Below are 17,889 nucleotides of genomic sequence, written 5' to 3'. Positions count from 1 at the left end.
ATTTAGGCCCGAGTGCCATCAGGGCTGAAGGGGCTGCCCTCCCCTTAAAGCAATACTGAGTAACTTGTTAACCTTAATACATTGTTGTCTTCGTCCCTCTGGGGGAGTGTTGATTGGATGATTGGGGGGTCTTTCATCTCCCCCTGGTATATCTGGCCAGAAACCACAATTGCAACTTCGCTGCCACCGGGTCGGAGTCACCAATACGCACTAATGGAATCACGAAGAAGAAGCTAACAGGCGGCACAGTAGCACAGCGGTTCGTGTTCGTGCCTCACAGCTAGTGTTCACAGTTTGAATGTTCTCCCCGTGTTTATGTAGGTTTCCTCTGGATACTCCGGTTTCCTCTACTACTAAAACAGGGGTGGGCAATTAATTTTCATAAGGAGCCACATGAGAAGCCTGAATTGAGTGTGAGGGCCGCACCAACAATAACTCAAACTTATTCTGCTCAGCTTTGTGTATGTTGAATAGCTGATACCTACCATTATTTAGGAGTATTATTTTCTATAAATATTTAGCTTTGTCAAGCCATGAGTGTGCATCATTATTTAGGTTATTCAACTTTTATCCTCGTTAACTTAGACCATTGCACTGAAAGCTCCTCTCTGCTTCCTTCAAACTGAGTTTGTTGGAAATTAAGCGATGCTCTATTCACCTTATTCCGCCCCGCCCACTTTTGCAACTTTTTGCTTTGTCTCGGCACTTCCGTTGTCCTGACACTTCCGGTCGAGCGCAAAGCCCGTTCATTTAAACGGGGAAAGAGGGAAAATATTCTCCGCTCAAATCTGATGTTTAACAGATTGATTTGTGTAAAAGGTCCAATGTTCATTTGCACCAACATGTCAACACTGCAGCGTTTCTCTGCACGGCCGAAAAACGGCTTTGTTTTCGTGACTGATTTAATGTGGACTTCTCCAGCCCCATGTTAAAAGATAGGAGAAAATGGGCGGGCTCACGCGAACTCCCGGAATAAGGTGAATAGCAGGGTCTCCAAGCACATTTCCCTGGGTCCAAAATATATGGGGGTGTATCACCAGAGTCCATAAACAAAAGCTCCAAAATAAAAAAAATGTTTTGATTGGGAAAATACAAAGGAAACCTTTTTTCAATAAATGAATAATAATGAGCCTGACAGAACTGTAGCCTCATAAAAACTACTTGCACTTTACAAGCCTGTGTCACAAGTCTCTGCTAAACTGTAGTCAATATTCATTCACTCCACACTCCACTTGACTATAATGTGTGGTTTAAATCCTGATCTTTCATTACGTCAGTGCCCTCTGCTGGACACCTGTGGAATTCTTTCCTTTTATTTTTATTTAAGCTGCCCCCTAGTGGCTGGCGTGAGCATTCTGGTAATATCTTTAAAAAAAAACATAACTCCGCACAGGAATGGGCTAGAAACTTCCTTTTTTTGGACATTCTTATGAATTTATGCCCTTCAAGTCGTGGGCCGGACTGAATCATCTCGCGGGCCGGATGTGGCCCGTGGGCCGTATTTGCCCTAAATACATGTACAATAGGTCAGGATGTATGAGAGTGTGTTTGAGAGTGCACATGGGGGACGACTGATGGAAATGAGCTCAAGGCTACAATCCGGTGTGGCTATTCATTAACTTGCACTGTCCCGACCAAATAAACCAATAAATAAATAACGGCAAAGCTAACTGCGGTCTAGCGCCACTTAAACAGTATTTACAGCCAAGTTTGAGTGAAAGTAATTATCTCCATTGTGTAATTGGATGTACAATATCCCTCTGTCCCTTTGTCTTTTCTGTAGGCGTAGCATTTACTCTCACAGACAATTAATGAGTAAAAAAGGTAACATTATGACACCTGCAGTGGCGCTTATGGCCTCTAGGGGCATGAGTTACTTAGTTCTGCTTTACACACTCACCAACGCACTCCTTTTGTCACATATGTTGGAAAAAATGTTCTGTAATTGGACAACAGTGTACGAAGCGGTCTTCGGTCACTAAACTTTCTTCTTATTATTATTATATACTCAAGAAGATTAATATACTTATATCATTTATACTTTCTCAACTATCCAAGATTCTGGAAAAACTTTTTGCTGCCTGCCTGGACAGCTTCATGAATAAACATAATTTATTCAGTGATCAAATAAAGATAAGAAGCCCTTACTCGAGTTGTGTAAAAATGGGCAAAAATCCGAGACACTCCGAAGATAAATTAAAAGTCCTTTATTGAAGAGGGACTACTGTGCGTTTCGATCCCACAGCTGGATCTTCGTCAGGGCATAGAGAATTAATTGCACACCGGTGTGCTGTTATTATTTTTTACTATGCTTGTGAGTGATTGGCTGTTTCCCAATGGGCTATATGCACAGTTTCCCCACGTGACGTCTTCCTGGACAGTCAGCCAGACGCAGCACTTCCTGTCGCTGGTCGTTTACGTTCACAATTAGCAGGTTCTCACACAAAAATAGCGATAGCTCAGGATCTGGTTAAGGACAACGAGTTACTGATGGACAGTCACAGCAACGTATTACAAACATCATGTTCGCTGTGAATCCAGCACCCAAAGGAAACGCCAGCTGTCGTAAGGTAGGAGCTTTTATCTTAGAGCTAAAGGCTAGTGTTGAAAAATGATAATATAACATGTAAACAAGTAAATATTATTTAAACTACTAACAGGACGATTCTTTTTTGCGCTGGCTCGTTCAAAACTTTGCGCTAGTTTTATTTTTTATTTTGTTAACCGCGTTAGCTTCAAGACAAAAACATCCAGCGTTATGAACACGGAGTTTCCTCCAGTGACGTCGTTACGTCTCACGTAATATTTTTTAACCTGCTCCAGCCACATCCGAACTTTTACTCGCTGTCCTTTACCAAATCTTAAGCTATTGCTTCATTTCTGTGGGACCTGCTAATTTTTAATGGGAAGAGATGACAGACCGGAAGGACAGCCTCTGGCTGACTGTCCAGGCGGAAATCACGTGGGGTCACTGTGCATATAGCCCATTGCCAGGATCCTCGGCGTCTCGACCACTTCGGACGTCATTCGCGTCATCACGGCGCCGCCAAGTGGTGTTCCATTTCACCTGGACCACTCGCCCCCTCGCAGCTCGACTCCTCCGTTTGGCTCATTTACGAAGGATACACCTGTGGATCCTCCGCTGCCTCGGAGAGCTGAAATTACCCATGATGCACTGCAGCATAGTTTCTTTTTTCTTTTCTCGCAAAACTTTATTAGTTTGAACTCACTTTAAAATAGTTTTGTTCCACATAAACAGTTTCCTGGCCTCTGTTATTCATAAAACAGTTGTTTTAATGAGCATAGATTGACACGTGACCTGACGCGGCCGCTCGCTCCGGAGGCCGTTCCATTTGAGCTCAAAGGCGGCGGAGAGAGGACACTCCGCTCCGTTTTGGAGGAGCCACCACCGAGGACGTCAACGAAGTGGCCAAACGGAGGACGGATCCTCGCAATTGAGAAACAGCCACTGTCACTATGGGTTCAGAAACAACAGGTCAACTGTACATGCATTAATAAATCTAACCGAAGAGGTCACCAATTGATGATAAATTGTATTCTTTGGGTATATTCATAGCCCTCCAGAAAGCTTTTGACACCATAATACTCCTAAAAAAAAAAACTACATACTAAATAATGGGATTATTTGTGTTAAGTTTTAACAAAGGTAACATTTATATTTATATTCAAAGGATATTGCATACTACTATGTTTTATATCCACTTGCTTGATTAAATGCATGAATATTAATTTTATTTCATTGTTTTTATATTTTGAAACGCTTCCGCTGCGTGGTGACGTCCCTCCTCACGTCGCCGACATTTTGTTGGTGGAGCCGCTGCAGCATAAGCTAACACCCAGAGCTAACCCAGGACTCCGCGCACTTTTATCGGTAAGACCCTCTCTGAGGCCCGGTATCGGCGGTGTGCTGCGACAGGAGCCACCGCCCGAGGACTATTCACGTTTATCCATGAACTTGCGTCAAAAACACACAGTTAAAAGGCAGGAAGTGTGCGGCGCCCAGAGCTAACGTGAGCAAATGTGGCTAATGCTAACAAACAAAGCGAGTTGCAGAGAAAGGCGGCAGGATTTGGCAGATTTCAGCGTAAAAATAACAACCGGACATGACTTAATATTGTGTTCCTCAACACTGGCCTTAAATGTTTTTTGATTTTCTTAAGAAACTGTCGATTTGTTGTATGTAAAGACTGAATACAAAGGCACCGCCCCATTCATACTCGCATAACTCTACGAGCTAATGTCAGGGTAAACCCCACCTGAACCCATAACATTTTCTTCAGTTTTTGGCTTTACCCAAAGCTTCATGGAAAAAGCATCCGAGGATGAAAACGGAGGATCAAAAATGTGACAACAGAACGACAAAAACGTGTCGGAAAAGCAACAATAACGCAATAAACAAGTGACACAAATGCAACAAAAAAGTAACAAAAATGAAAAGCAACGGTAACATGATAAAAAAAAAAAAAAAAAAAAAAAAGCGACATAAACGGAGCAAAAAAAGTGACGAAAAAGCATCAGAGCGGCAATGTAAAAAAGCGATAAGAAGCAACAACAACAAAAAACGACACAAACGCGACAAAAGATACTCCGAAAACACACAAAAAAAGAATTAACGCTTCCCAAATGTGACATAACTGACGACAACTCAACAAAAAAAGTTACGGTCTTGTACCATTTGCGCCCCCACGGTTTAACCGCATAATCCCCTACTGAGCATATTTTCTCCAGTTTGGCTTTACCCAAATCTAAAAGCTTCTGGAACGAATCAAAATGGAGACGAAATCGTAGCAAATATAAAAAAAAAATAGTGGCAAAGTCACAGTTAAAAAGCCACCCAAAACATCTAAAGCGCAACCAAAAATATAACAAGATCAACCAAATGGAATATAAAGGTGACAAAAAAAGCAATAAAAGTGCAGCAACAAAAGTGACAAAAACAAAATAGTGGCAAAAATTGGATGTGAAGGTGATGACAACACGGCAACAACGCAATGAAAAAGACTGAGACTGCTGCCCCCGTGACCCGGCTAAAGCCCGGATAAAGCGGAAGAAAATGGATGGATGGTATTGAAAAAAGTATTGATAGCAGAAAGCAACTTTGACCCATCTTTCGGTTAGTTTTGATGTTGTTGGTGCTGTGTTGTTTCAGCTCCAGATAAAAAGAAATGATTTTGTCCCCAATATGTTCCCCCCCATTTTTACTTATTTCTTCCCCTACTTTTTCCAAATGTTTTGCCCAATTTCTTTTCCATTTTTTTTTACAAATGTTTTCCTTATTTTTGTTCTTGAAATGAGTTTATGAAATCAAGAACATTTCATTTATTTCAAGGTTACTGTTTGCAGTGTGATAAAAATGGTCAATTGTAGCTGTTTACTCAGTGATTGTGGGTTAAAATTAGAATAAAATAAAGGTTATGTTTGTGCTGCTGGACAAGGTCTGAGCAGTGACTGCAGACCGAGAAGTTTGGTAGCTCTTGTTTTTTCAGTACAAAACGTTACTAGTAGGGCGGGTGGGGAATAGGGAAACTATTTGTGATGAAAATTGGCAGGAAAAAAATGGGGAGAAGTTGGGAAATTCAAAAAACTTGTTTCTAAAGATAGAAGATTCTTTCGATACTTTCATTTTGTCGATACCTGTTGTACATACATGTTTTCTTCGATACCAGCCCTAGTTGGTATTTGTTGGTGTTGGTCTTTTGCACCTTGCAAATGTCGTTATGTGTTAATGCTGACGTAATCCCTAACTTGTACTGGTGCTTGTTTTCCGTCCACGGTGGCGAAATTCTTGATTGTGGCGTGACGGAGCTGGTCCAAAGCTGGGGACCGGAGCAGGTTTGAACATTGATTCGGACGATTGGAGCAGGTTCTTGATGTTTCTCTATTGATTGGTGTGGCATCTTCCTTCGGGCTGGTTGTATTTGACGTTTCTTCTGTGTGTCTCTTCTCTCCAGGTGTGTGCGGTTTACGATGGCCGCGTCCTGGTGTTTGTGGGTTGACTTAAGTGAAGTCGTTGCCTGAGGATTGTGGCCAGTGCAGCTTTGTCGACTTCTCGGCGCCTGAAAGTGGCAATTTTGCTGAGCTTCTTTGAGGAGCTGCAGGTGCTTCTGGGTTGTATATTTAGGTGTCATTTCTGGAGGCACCTGTGAAACCTGTTGTTCCTAATCCCTGTTCTAAAAGAATGTGAAACATCACTCTGTGAATTTTCCGCTTTCCTTTTTTTAACACTGAATATTTTTGTCTTCGAATTTCAGACACTGAATATTCATTACTCATTTCAAAATGAAAAATTCACCTTTAACCTCTGACCTCCGCCTTAACTGAGCAGGGTTAAGGCGCTGGGGGTAAGAGGTTAAAACATGTGTAATACATTTTCAGTGACTGAAATTTGGGGACAAAAAAATCAAACATATTATTTCAATGTTAAAAAGATTCAAAGTATAACATTTACAGACAAATAAATTTCACATTTTGATGACAGGGAAAGTCTTCAACACTTCTGTCGTAAACCGTTTGCAGTGTTGTGGCTGTTTGGGGAGAAGTTTGTGGAAAACTCCTGTGAATTTCTGCTTGTTCCGACTCTGGCTTTTAGTTTAGTTCTGTTCGATAATGCAATGCTGTTTGTTTGAAGCTGCTCTTGTGGTTTTGACGTTGCTCATGTCAACATCGCTGTGGTTTGGCCGCTGCTTGGAAACGATGGAGATGTTGTTTAGTGAACGTTGCTGTAGTTTTTTGTGCTGTGTTTCCATGAAGTGGTGGGTTCTGATGTGTCTGTAGCTTTTGCTGATGTTTTTGTGCATTTGTATCTCTGCTTCTATAGCGTTTAAAGCTGCTGGTTGGTTTGTCTGTCCATGATGATGTGCGATTGTTCTGGTCTGAAGCTGCTGTGTCTGGCTCGTAGTTTGTAGAAAATGGCAGATTTTTGGGCATGTCATTCCGCAGCTGCTGTGGTTAAAGCTGTTGTGGATGAAGATGATCTGGTTGAGGAAATGCTGGTGCTTTGTAGATTTGCTCATGTTTGGCTGATGATTTGGCTGCGGTTAAGCTAACGCTGCGATGGTTTTGCTCTTGGTGCTTGAAGCTAATGCCTGTCCTTCTGCTGCTGCCTGTGGTCGGCTCATTAGATCAGTTTTGTACGTCTTAGCCTTCAAATGAGGCATTACTCTGGCCTGGAGTCTGTGAACTCTCCAGCCGAAGTAAAGAAAATGCGCTCAGTTAAGGGGGAGGTGGAGGTCGTCTGGAATTGGATGATGTTTTTCAGGTCAGTTCTGGTTGGGTCCTAAAGTTAGTTCATAAATGTCATTCCAGTGTCCTCTGATCCTGTAGTAAAGACAGCCTTTGGAGAAACCTGTATGTCAAGTGTTTCTTGGCTTTGGTTTTTCTATAAAATTCAAGACTTATTACTATTTAGTTTATTGTATTGTACGTGGTTGTATTGTATTATATTTTTGACAATGGATGGCTGAATTTCCTTCCTTTCTCCCTTCCTTCCTTCCTTCCTTGTAGTTCCTACATTTTGTTCTAATGTTGTTTGGGAATTTAATTTGAAGCCAATTCCTTGCCTTTTTATTGCTTATATTGTCCATTAATTAAGTTAGGTAAGTCCAGTGTTTGGTTCTTATTGAAGATTGTTTAAAAAAAGTAAACATTTTCAGGTTCTGTTGGAGTTTGTGGCGTATTGTGTCATAATCGAGCAGAGCAGGTGGCCTCTTGAGTTTTTTCTTCTACTCGATGACATTTTTTGGTAAATGTTTGGTTACGAGTTGAGCGATGTTGTTAGGTTTGTCTCCTGTGTTTTCTCATATCAGAGTTGGTTCTACAATGTCTGGTTCTTATTCTTATGAAAGTTGGTTCTGGAGCATCTGTTTCTTACTAATGCAGTGTCTGGTTCTTATTAAAGTTGGTTCTGCAACATCTGGTTGTTCTTCAAGTTGGTTCTGCAGTGTCGGGTTCCTATCAAAGTTGTTTTGCAATGTCTGGTTCTTATGAAAGTTGGTTCTGCAGTGCCTGGTTCTTATTAAAGTTGGTTCTGCGGTTTCTGGTTCTTACTAAAGTTGGTTCTACAGTGTCTGGTTCTTATTCAAGTTAGTTTTGCAGCGCCTGGTTCCTATCAAAGTTGTTCTGCAACATCTGGTTCTTATTAAAGTTGGTTCTGCAACATTTGGTTCTTATGAAAGTTGGTTCTGCAGCGCCTGGTTCCTATCAAAGTTGTTTTGCAATGTCTGGTTCTTATTCAAGTTGGTTCTGCAGTGTCTGGTTCTTATTAAAGGTGGTTCTGCGGTTTCTGGTTCTTGTTAAAGGTGGTTCTGCGGTTTCTGGTTCTTGTTAAAGGTGGTTCTGCAACATCTGGTTCTTATGAAAGTTGGTTCTGCTGCACCTGGTTCTTATTAAAGTTGGTTCTGCAGTGTCTGGTTCTTATTAAAGTTGGTTCTGCGGTTTCTGGTTCTTATTAAAGTTAGTCCTGCAATGTGTGATTCTTGTTAAAGTTGGTTCTGCAGCGCCTGGTTCTTACTAAAGTTGGTTCTGCAGCCCCTGGTTCTTACTAAAGTTGGTCCTGCAGTGTCTGGTTCTTACTAAAGTTGGTCCTGCAGTGTCTGGTTCTTACTAAAGTTGGTCCTGCAGTGTCTGGTTCTTACTAAAGTTGGTCCTGCAGTGTCTGGTTCTTACTAAAGTTGGTTCTGCAGTGCCTTGTTCTTATGAAAGTTGGTTCTGCAGTGTCTGGTTCTTACTAAAGTTGGTCCTGCAGTGTCTGGTTCTTACTAAAGTTGGTTCTGCAGTGCCTTGTTCTTATGAAAGTTGGTTCTGCAGTGTCTGGTTCTTACTAAAGTTGGTTCTGCTGCACCTGGTTCTTATGAAAGTTGGTTCTGCTGCACCTGGTTCTTATTAAAGTTGGTTCTGCTGCACCTGGTTCTTATTAAAGTTGGTTCTGCGGTTTCTGGTTCTTATTAAAGTTGGTTCTGCGGTTTCTGGTTCTTACTAAAGTTGGTTCTGCAGCGCCTGGTTCTTACTAAAGTTGGTTCTGCAGCGCCTGGTTCTTACTAAAGTTGGTTCTGCAGTGTCTGGTTCTTACTAAAGTTGGTTCTGCAGCGCCTGGTTCTTACTAAAGTTGGTTCTGCAGCGCCTGGTTCTTACTAAAGTTGGTCCTGCAGCGCCTGGTTCTTACTAAAGTTGGTCCTGCAGTGTCTGGTTCTTACTAAAGTTGGTCCTGCAGTGTCTGGTTCTTACTAAAGTTGGTCCTGCAGCGCCTGGTTCTTACTAAAGTCGGTTCTGCAGTGTCTGGTTCTTACTAAAGTTGGTTCTGCAGTGTCTGGTTCTTACTAAAGTTGGTTCTGCAGCGCCTGGTTCTTGTTAAAGGTGGTTCTGCAGTGTCTGGTTCTTACTAAAGTTGGTTCTGCAGTGCCTTGTTCTTACTAAAGTTGGTTCTGCAGTGTCTGGTTCTTACTAAAGTTGGTTCTGCAGTGCCTTGTTCTTACTAAAGTTGGTTCTGCAGTGCCTTGTTCTTACTAAAGTTGGTTCTGCAGCGCCTGGTTCTTACTAAAGTTGGTTCTGCAGTGTCTGGTTCTTACTAAAGTTGGTTCTGCAGCGCCTGGTTCTTACTAAAGTTGGTTCTGCAGTGTCTGGTTCTTACTAAAGTTGGTTCTGCAGCGCCTGGTTCTTACTAAAGTTGGTTCTGCAGTGTCTGGTTCTTACTAAAGTTGGTTCTGCAGCGCCTGGTTCTTGTTAAAGGTGGTTCTGCAGTGTCTGGTTCTTACTAAAGTTGGTTCTGCAGCGCCTGGTTCTTACTAAAGTTGGTTCTGCAGTGCCTGGTTCTTACTAAAGTTGGTTCTGCAGTTTCTGGTTCTTACTAAAGTTGGTTCTGCGGTTTCCGGTTCTTGTTAAAGTTAGTCCTGCAGTGTGTGACTCTTGTTAAAGTTGGTCCTGCAGCGCCTGGTTCTTACTAAAGTCGGTTCTGCAGTGTCTGGTTCTTACTAAAGTTGGTCCTGCAGTGTCTGGTTCTTACTAAAGTTGGTTCTGCAGCGCCTGGTTCTTACTAAAGTCGGTTCTGCAGTGTCTGGTTCTTACTAAAGTTGGTCCTGCAGTGTCTGGTTCTTACTAAAGTTGGTTCTGCAGTGTCTGGTTCTTACTAAAGTTGGTTCTGCAGTGTCTGGTTCTTACTAAAGTTGGTTCTGCAGTGTCTGGTTCTTACTAAAGTTGGTTCTGCAGTGTCTGGTTCTCATTAAAGTTCTGACTGTCGTAGATTTGGTCAGACTGTTTCCCTGTGTCGTCGTTCGGTTGATTCCTTTCCCTGCTTTTGGCTGATTTGAAATATAAATGTATAAATGGAGTCTTTTTCTGCAGGTGCATTTGGAGTTGGCTGTGAAAGTTTGGTTAATACAGAAAGTGGTTGGATTTGTTGTTGTATTTCAGCAGTTTAGTGTCCGACTTCAAAGCAAGAACCGGATAATTGTACGTCTAACCAAACCTGGCTTAGATTTGGAGGTTGGTCCCCAGGTGTTTAAGGCGAGACGCTGCAGGTGAAAACATTAATCAATGATTCAACACGCTTATTCATTCTCCAGTACTGACATGTTCGGTATCCATGTGTAGCACAAAAGGCTGTGACCGAGATGACGCAGTAACCCAAATATGGTAATTTCCTTTGTGAAAATTTTACATACAAGGATTTTGAGGTTGACAATAAAAAAAATAGGAGATTTTATTTTTCACTAATAAGTTGTTTATTGAAAAATTAAACAAGACCCAAAATCCCTCTGAGCAAATCTTTGGGACTAATATGTTACAGAATAAAACCACACATTTAAACACGGCTCTGTCCATTTTTAGATTTCATCGTGGAAAACATCAACAATTTTGGTAATTTTGTATACAATGTCCTGCAACGCGATTTCTTGCAATGCATTTATTGTAATCTACAGCAAACATTAAAAAATGATATCTCTACGTGGTGTTTTAGGTGGTATTGCGTGTTGTTTTAGGTCAGGGCTGAGGGTTTTCAGGTGGAGCCAGTTTTAGCCTCGACACATCACAAACCACCAACCACAGCGACGCCTCAGACACGAAACACGCACCTGATCATAAACACATTTTACAAACTCACTCCGCGCACAGCGACGCTTGGACAATCTTTCTGTTCATGTTCACTTAATGCTAGAAATGTTTTTCAAAATATCTGATAAAGACAACAAGTTCTAGGCCCCAATAAAATGTTTCAGATCTTTAAAGTAATTGTGCACATGTTGAAAGGCTGGTGTTAAATCGTGCTCTTATTGTTTCTCACTAAAATGATTGCTGCAGCTTCCTGTTGTGTCATCATCACCTGTGCCTCCCTGTGCCTGGGTCAGTGACGTTACAACTTTTGGAGTTCATCAGTGTGAAGATAAAGTTTTTTTCACATTTTAATCTATTCTCAAGTGCATTACTTCCCATGATGCCAGACGTGATCTGAGATCTATTTATAAACGGCTACTTTTAATAATGGCGTTGCTCAACTATTATTGCATAGGTTCGTAGAAAATCGAAACGTTTTTCTCAAACTCATTCAGCTGCAGTTTTTGGCAGAAATTGTCCACAATTTCTTGCTAAAAAGTTGCTTGTTGTGTCCATTTTGCTTAAATATCCAAATTGAATGTTTGAAATTCTTATTCTCATTAAAATATTTAAAAGAGCAGCCAAAGCTTCACTCAAGTCAGAGTCACGTTGCTTTGATAGAATTTGATTTAATGTCTGGGCAGTGTTAAATGTTTCTAGTATAGTATCAGGAGAAAAAGTTTAGGTACTACAGGTGCCAGTATTGTCAGTGTCAGTATCGTTAAAATATCGGTAACGCTAGAGTATCGGTATCGCTATGGTGTCGTATCGCTGAAGCATCGGTATCATTAAGGTATCGCTATCGCTAAAGTGTCAATATCGTTAAGGTATCGATATCACTAAAGTGTCAGTATCGTTAAGGTATCGATTTCGCTAAAGTGTCAGTATCGTTAAGGTATCGATATCACTAAAGTGTCAGTATCGTTAAGGTATCGATTTCGCTAAAGTGTCAGTATCGTTAAGGTATCGCTATTGCTAAAGCGTCAATATCGTTCAGGTATCGATATCGTTTAAGATCCGGTATCGTTAAAGTGTTGGGTTTTCGAAAGTGTCGGCATGGTTTCGGTGTTAAGGTATCAGTATCGAAAAATATAACTATCTACTATAAGTACTGTATGTTTAAACTCCTCAGAAGTACAGAATAGTTACTCTGACACATGTACTGGAGTAAATGTAACATACTGAAGTGCTGTGTTTTACCAAATGCAGTTTTCATACAGAAGTGTCGTCTGATTCTGCCATAGGGAAATGTTGGTGTAGGTCGGCAACCAATCAGATCAAATATGTGGCTACTTTGATAAAGACGGTCAGTTCCTCTAAACTATCTTAAAACACCCAGTTTTACAGCACTATTTTAGTAGACACGATTAACCCTGGATTAGAGTGGTGCCCCAGAAACTCCCTGGGCTTCTAGCGCGTTTCCTGACGGACAGGCTTTGTCATTCGTCACTGACCCCAGGTGACCCCTCTGTCCTCTCTGCAAATGTGCTTTGCCTAACCCCTGTGCCTCTCCGCAGGTGTAGACTGAATGGCTGTGGTCATTCGTCTGCAGGGCCTGCCCATCGTGGCGGGCACCATGGACATCCGCCACTTCTTCTCAGGCCTCACCATCCCGGACGGTGGTGTGCACATTGTGGGCGGAGACCACGGCGAGGCCTTCATAGTGTTCGGCACCGACGAAGACGCGCGTCTTGGGATGATGCGCACGGGCGGCGCCATCAAAGGCTCTAAAGTGTCGCTGCTGCTGAGCAGCAAAACGGAGATGCAGAACATGATCGAACTGAGCCGCCGCCGCTTCGAGGCGCCACCGGAGACTCCGCCCTCCGCCGCACGACCTACGGCCACAGCCCCGCCCAGCGCCGTTCCCTCCGCCCCCCAGCGCTCCGCCCAGTTCAACGTGCCCGCCGCTGTTGCGCAATTTCCCACACAAGCCTCTGTCACCGACACCAAAGCCCCGCCCCACATGGCCCCCTCCTTCCCCAGCTACAGCGCTGCCCCCAGCTACAGCTCCGCCCCCACAATGACCACGGCGCTGGCCTCACTGACCCCGCCCCTCGCCGCGCTCTCCAACATGGCAGCGCTGCCCCCTATGCCCTCACTGCCGCCGCCTGCCGTGCCGCCGGTCCCGCCCATGTCCCACCTGCAGCACATGGCAATGCCGCCCTTTAACCCTTCGCTGCCGCCGCCTCTGGCCACGCCCAACCCGCTGCTATTCAACGCGCTGACACCGCTGACGCCGCTCGGCCTCCAGCACATGAAGGCGGCTCCGCCCCCTGTGTCCGCCATGAACCCGGACGACCTGGTGCTGGCGCTGCAGAACCTGCCATACGCCGCCTCCGATGCTGACGTGCGCGACTTCCTGCGCGGCCTAAGCGTGGAGAGCGTGCGCTTCGTACGTGACGGTCAGGGCCGCCGCACGGGCCGCGCCCTGGTGCGCTTCTTCTCACCGCAGGACAGCTACGAGGCGCTGAAGCGTGGCGGCGGCGCTGTGGGCCAGCGCTACGTGGAGCTCAGCCCCGCCTCCGAGCGGCAGTGGAACAGTCTGGGAGAGAAGGAAGCAGAGCCTGAGCGCGGCCGTCACAGCGGCGCCTCAGAGCAGAGGGCGCGCTCTCGCTCGCCGCACAGACACGGCGACCTGTGCGTTTACCTCAAAGGTTTACCGTACGAAGCTGACAAGGCGCAGGTCAAAGACTTCTTCAAGAACCTGGCGCTGGACGAGGACTCTCTCTACATTGCGTACGGCGCCAATGGCAAAGCTACGGGCGAAGGCTTCGTGGAGTTCAAGAGCGAGGTCGACCACAAGGCAGCGCTGGCGGCGCACATGCAGTACATGGGCGCACGCTTCATCCAGGTACACCCTATCAGCCGCAAAGGTATGATGGAGAAGATCGAGCAGATCCGTAAACGCGATGGCGACGCCCCGGACTCCGCCCACCGCATCCCACGCACCTGCCTCCACATAACTAACATCCCCTACAACGTGAGTCGCAAGGATGTGCGGGCGTTCCTGGACGGGCTGGCACTGTATGAGGACTCTTTGAGTGTGCTGACGGATGGCGAGGGCCGCGGCGTGGGTCAGGCTGTGGTGCAGCTGCGCTCTGAGGACGACGCCCGGAAGGCGGAGCGTCTGCACCGTCAGAAGCTGAACGGCCGCGATGCCTTCGTGCACCTCGTGACCTACGACTTCATGAAGGAGGTGGAGCGTAACCCGCCACCGAGCGTCACCAAACGCGGACAGAGACAGGCCCCACCCCCTGCACATATGGCTCCGCCTCCAGCGCATATGGCCCCGCCCCCCGCACACTTCGCTCCAATGAGTGACGACTTCGGCTTCATGCGGAACGCCTCCCCCTTCGCTCCGCCCTTCTCCGCTCCCGGCAATGGCCTGGCCCCGCCCCCGATCCCACCCCTGGGCCTAGGGGCGGAACTGGGCATGCCCCCGCCCCTTGTGCCCGGGATGGGGGCGGCGCCGGTGCTGGACCAGTCCTTCAGGCCTGGGGGGGCGGGGCCTCCATTTGGACACGACCTCCGAGGGATGGTCCCGTTCGAGCGTAAAACACCAAACCGTAACGGTGCCGCACGGCCTCTGGGAGGCACGCCCCCGCCCGCCTTCCCGCCTGACCCCGTCCTCCGCGGAGCACCTCCCCTGGCGGCTGGCGCTAATGGCGGCGGGCCCACGGTGGTGAAGCTGCAGAACATGCCCTTCACTGTGAGCGCCGATGAGATCATGGACTTCCTCTACGGATACGCTGTAGTCCCCGCCTCTGTGATGCTGCAGCTCAACGACAAAGGCCTGCCCAACGGCGAGGCGCTCGTGGCCTTCCAGAGCGCCGAGGAGGCCGCTGCTGCCGTTGCCGACCTCAACGACCGGCCCATCGGCGCCAGGAAGGTCAAGATGAGCCTGGGCCAGTGAAGGGCGTGGGAGTGACGTCACTGAGGCCGTTTATAAAGACAGAACCACGAGCCCCAACTCTTAAGACGAGCGACACCGCCAAACTCAGACCAGCACGCTGTTAGGGTATGCACTTGACTAGAGGTCGACTGATATGGGTTTTTCTAAGGCTGATGCCATGTTTGGGGATTTTTATTGGCTGATGCCGATGTTTTTGACTGATTTTTCCAAATGTCTGGTCTATAATCCTGTAAAAATGTAAATACTTGGTCCAGCAGAGGATGATTTTACTTTATTACTTCACATGATTCAGTCCTAGTTTCTGTCCCCATTTAGCTGCCGTTAGCATGAGCAAACTCTTGCAAGCCGCGTCATTTTGCGCAGGGATCAAAAATACAATCGTTGAGGTTAAAACTAACTCGTTTTAAAGCTCCGACTTGGCTCTTTCCAATGTAAAAACGGAAAGTCTCTGTCACTTTCAGTCCTGGAGATATTGGCTATCGGCCGAAATAGAGCCGATATTGTAAAATCCCCAAATATCGGCCCGATATGTCAGTTGACCTCTACACATGACGTTACTTGGCTCTTCATAACTTCAGCCCTGACTATCACGCTGTCAGGGGTTTGCAGATGAGGTCATTTCAGAACCACCACTCGGTTCCTAACGCCGGGGTGATCACATGTGCATGTCCTCTGTCCTGATTCTGTCCTTTATGGTTTTGTGTCTCAAAGTGAAGGCTTTGATGCTGCGAGCCGCTGTAGTCATGGAGACCGAGCGGGTCACATGACTGTGGGCGGGTTGATAGGACTGTGGGCGGGGCTTTAATGTGGCTGTTGTACATGTTTGGGCTGTTTTCGGTGAAATGCTGAGTCTCGTTTTACTACTGTTTTGATTTTTTTCCCGCTCTGATCATGTTAATAACTATTAGATCATGTTAATAACTATTAGATCATGTTAATAACTATTAGATCATGTTAATAACCCTTAGCTCATGTTAATAACCCTTAGGTCATGTGATGTTCTGGCGGGCGCAGTGTTGGGTCTCTTTTATGTCTTTGCTTTTTGTTGGGTTTGAAGCTCGTTTCCACAGCTCTGTTCATTATACGTTTATTATTCTCACTTTGAGCCCGTTATTGTTTTTTATTCATGATATTATTGTGATGATCATGATGATGAAGTGTTTTAACGCAGCGCTGACGTCTGTGTGGCTTTATTCCAAATGAATTCTGTCTCTGCTTCTGTTTCTGACGTTTCTCAGTAAATCACGGCTTTGACACAAAATGGCGGATCTTGTTTCTGACTAGGCTGAATGTTTTCTGTCGTTTGTCGTTGGTCCCGGATGTAAAAGATCTCCTGCTTTTGTTCAGGTGACGCCGAAAACGAAGCTTTGATTGTAAAGCTGATCCCGGAGCTTCGTCTGAGTTTCAGGGTTTTTGGTCCAAACTACAGGACACTTATGATGCGGTTTATAAATGAAACGTGCCAAAATAAAGGCATGTTTATTGAAAAGGAAAAAAAAAACGTATGAAGGGAAATGTATGTCTGTGAACTATTCTGCTTCAAATCAGTATTTATTCCACACTCAATGCTGTTTCTGACTGTTTAACATATCACACGATTATAAAACGAATGCTGTCAATTCCTCATTTGTGAAATACGTGTTTGGTTAAACAAGTGTGAACGGCCAAAAGCCCCTGTTAATCATCTTATCATCATATTATCATATCATGCTGTACGGCCATAAATCTCATGATTTTTATGATAAATTCAGATGCTTTTAGACTGAATGTTTCTACAGTTCTGCATTTGTTTGTTGGCATAAAGTTCAACATCATCTCTGTCAGAAATATGACTAATCCACATTACTTTTCTCATATTTGGTGTTCAAATGTGGTGGCAATATTCAAAAACATTGGCTTGAATTTGGTTTTCAGCCAGAAGATGAAACGACAGGTTTGTACCTAACCTCAGGTCCTGGTTTTCTTTCCAGAACAGTGTTTCTCCTGTTGAGTTGATTGGACTTTGCCCTTCACCTGCGACTATGACAACGCTGAAGTGTTGAGCGTGAACCTTTTACTTTCATTGGGGGCCCCTGAAGATCTGCACTTCGATAATGAGACCGCGGCGCTCTGGAGGTTGGAAATTGCTGGGAAAGTCAATTAGTGTTATTCACCAAATGTTACACTACAGTCAGTGCAGGGCTGTGTACCGTTAAAGAGGGGGTATTCTGCTTTTTTTTAATCACATAGCACCAGTCTATATCACACTACAATGATGACAAAACCTTCTGTTGGTCTGTAAATGCAGTAAATTAGAATAACTGCCTTGTATAAAATGGCTCCCTCAAAATGGCTGTAGTGAATGTCTTGAAATAGGCCTCTGTCTCTTTAAGAACCTCTGAGCCTTTCAGACACGCCCCCTCCACACGCTGTCTGTGGCATCAGTGGGGAGGGGGTTCTGCTGAGGAGCAGTGGTTGGTTACTCGGCTGGTGACGAAAGGTCGGAGGCGTCTCCAGGAGGTGGGGGCGTTCCTAGGAGGACTCAGGCAAACCTATCCCTAAAATGGCCGCCATCAGAGTTTTTACAGATTACTCAAAAATACGTGAATGTGCCAAGGCAACACTTCAGCCATGTTTTTAATGAGGGAATGGCATAACATGATGTAAAGCTTGAAAAAGTCGCTTTTGCATAATACCCCTCCTTTAAACAATACCATCTGGTATCGGAAAAAGAGGTTCTAATAACGAGAAACTGAAAGCAGAAGCTTTTTAGATCAAAGTTTTGGTCCAGTGACGGAATTAAAGGAAGTGACTTAAGTTCAGCTCAAATAAATGAGTTCTTTACCCCCAAATGTTTGCCCCATTTTACTTTTTTTTTTCCTTATTTTACC

General features: G+C 44.9%; 1 protein-coding gene across 4 annotated transcripts in view; it reads left to right on the top strand.

The window, feature by feature from the left end:
* The first annotated feature begins 3,835 nt into the window (after nt 1-3,835).
* Nucleotides 3,836-17,889, top strand: part of LOC306962736 (copine-1-like) — a 78,939-nt gene continuing 64,885 nt past the window's right edge. For 3 of the 4 annotated variants that reach the window (XM_079556001.1, XM_079555998.1, XM_079555999.1), the window contains exon 1: nt 3,836-3,892. Coding sequence is in view for 1 of the 4 variants with exons in the window: in XM_079555997.1 (XP_079412123.1) it covers nt 12,635-15,019 (2,385 nt within the window). In the remaining 3 variants the exon portion in view is untranslated. Of the gene's footprint in view, nt 3,893-12,623; nt 15,232-17,889 lie in introns of those variants that run through there. The other variant, XM_079555997.1, reaches the window with a different exon arrangement.

The sequence above is a fragment of the Gobius niger genome, assembly GCF_951799975.1.
Source record: "Gobius niger genome assembly, chromosome: 5".
NCBI classification, from domain to species: Eukaryota; Metazoa; Chordata; class Actinopteri; order Gobiiformes; family Gobiidae; genus Gobius; species Gobius niger.
The sequence above is the reverse complement of the archived record's forward strand: the minus strand, read 5'-3'. Positions and strand labels throughout refer to the sequence as shown.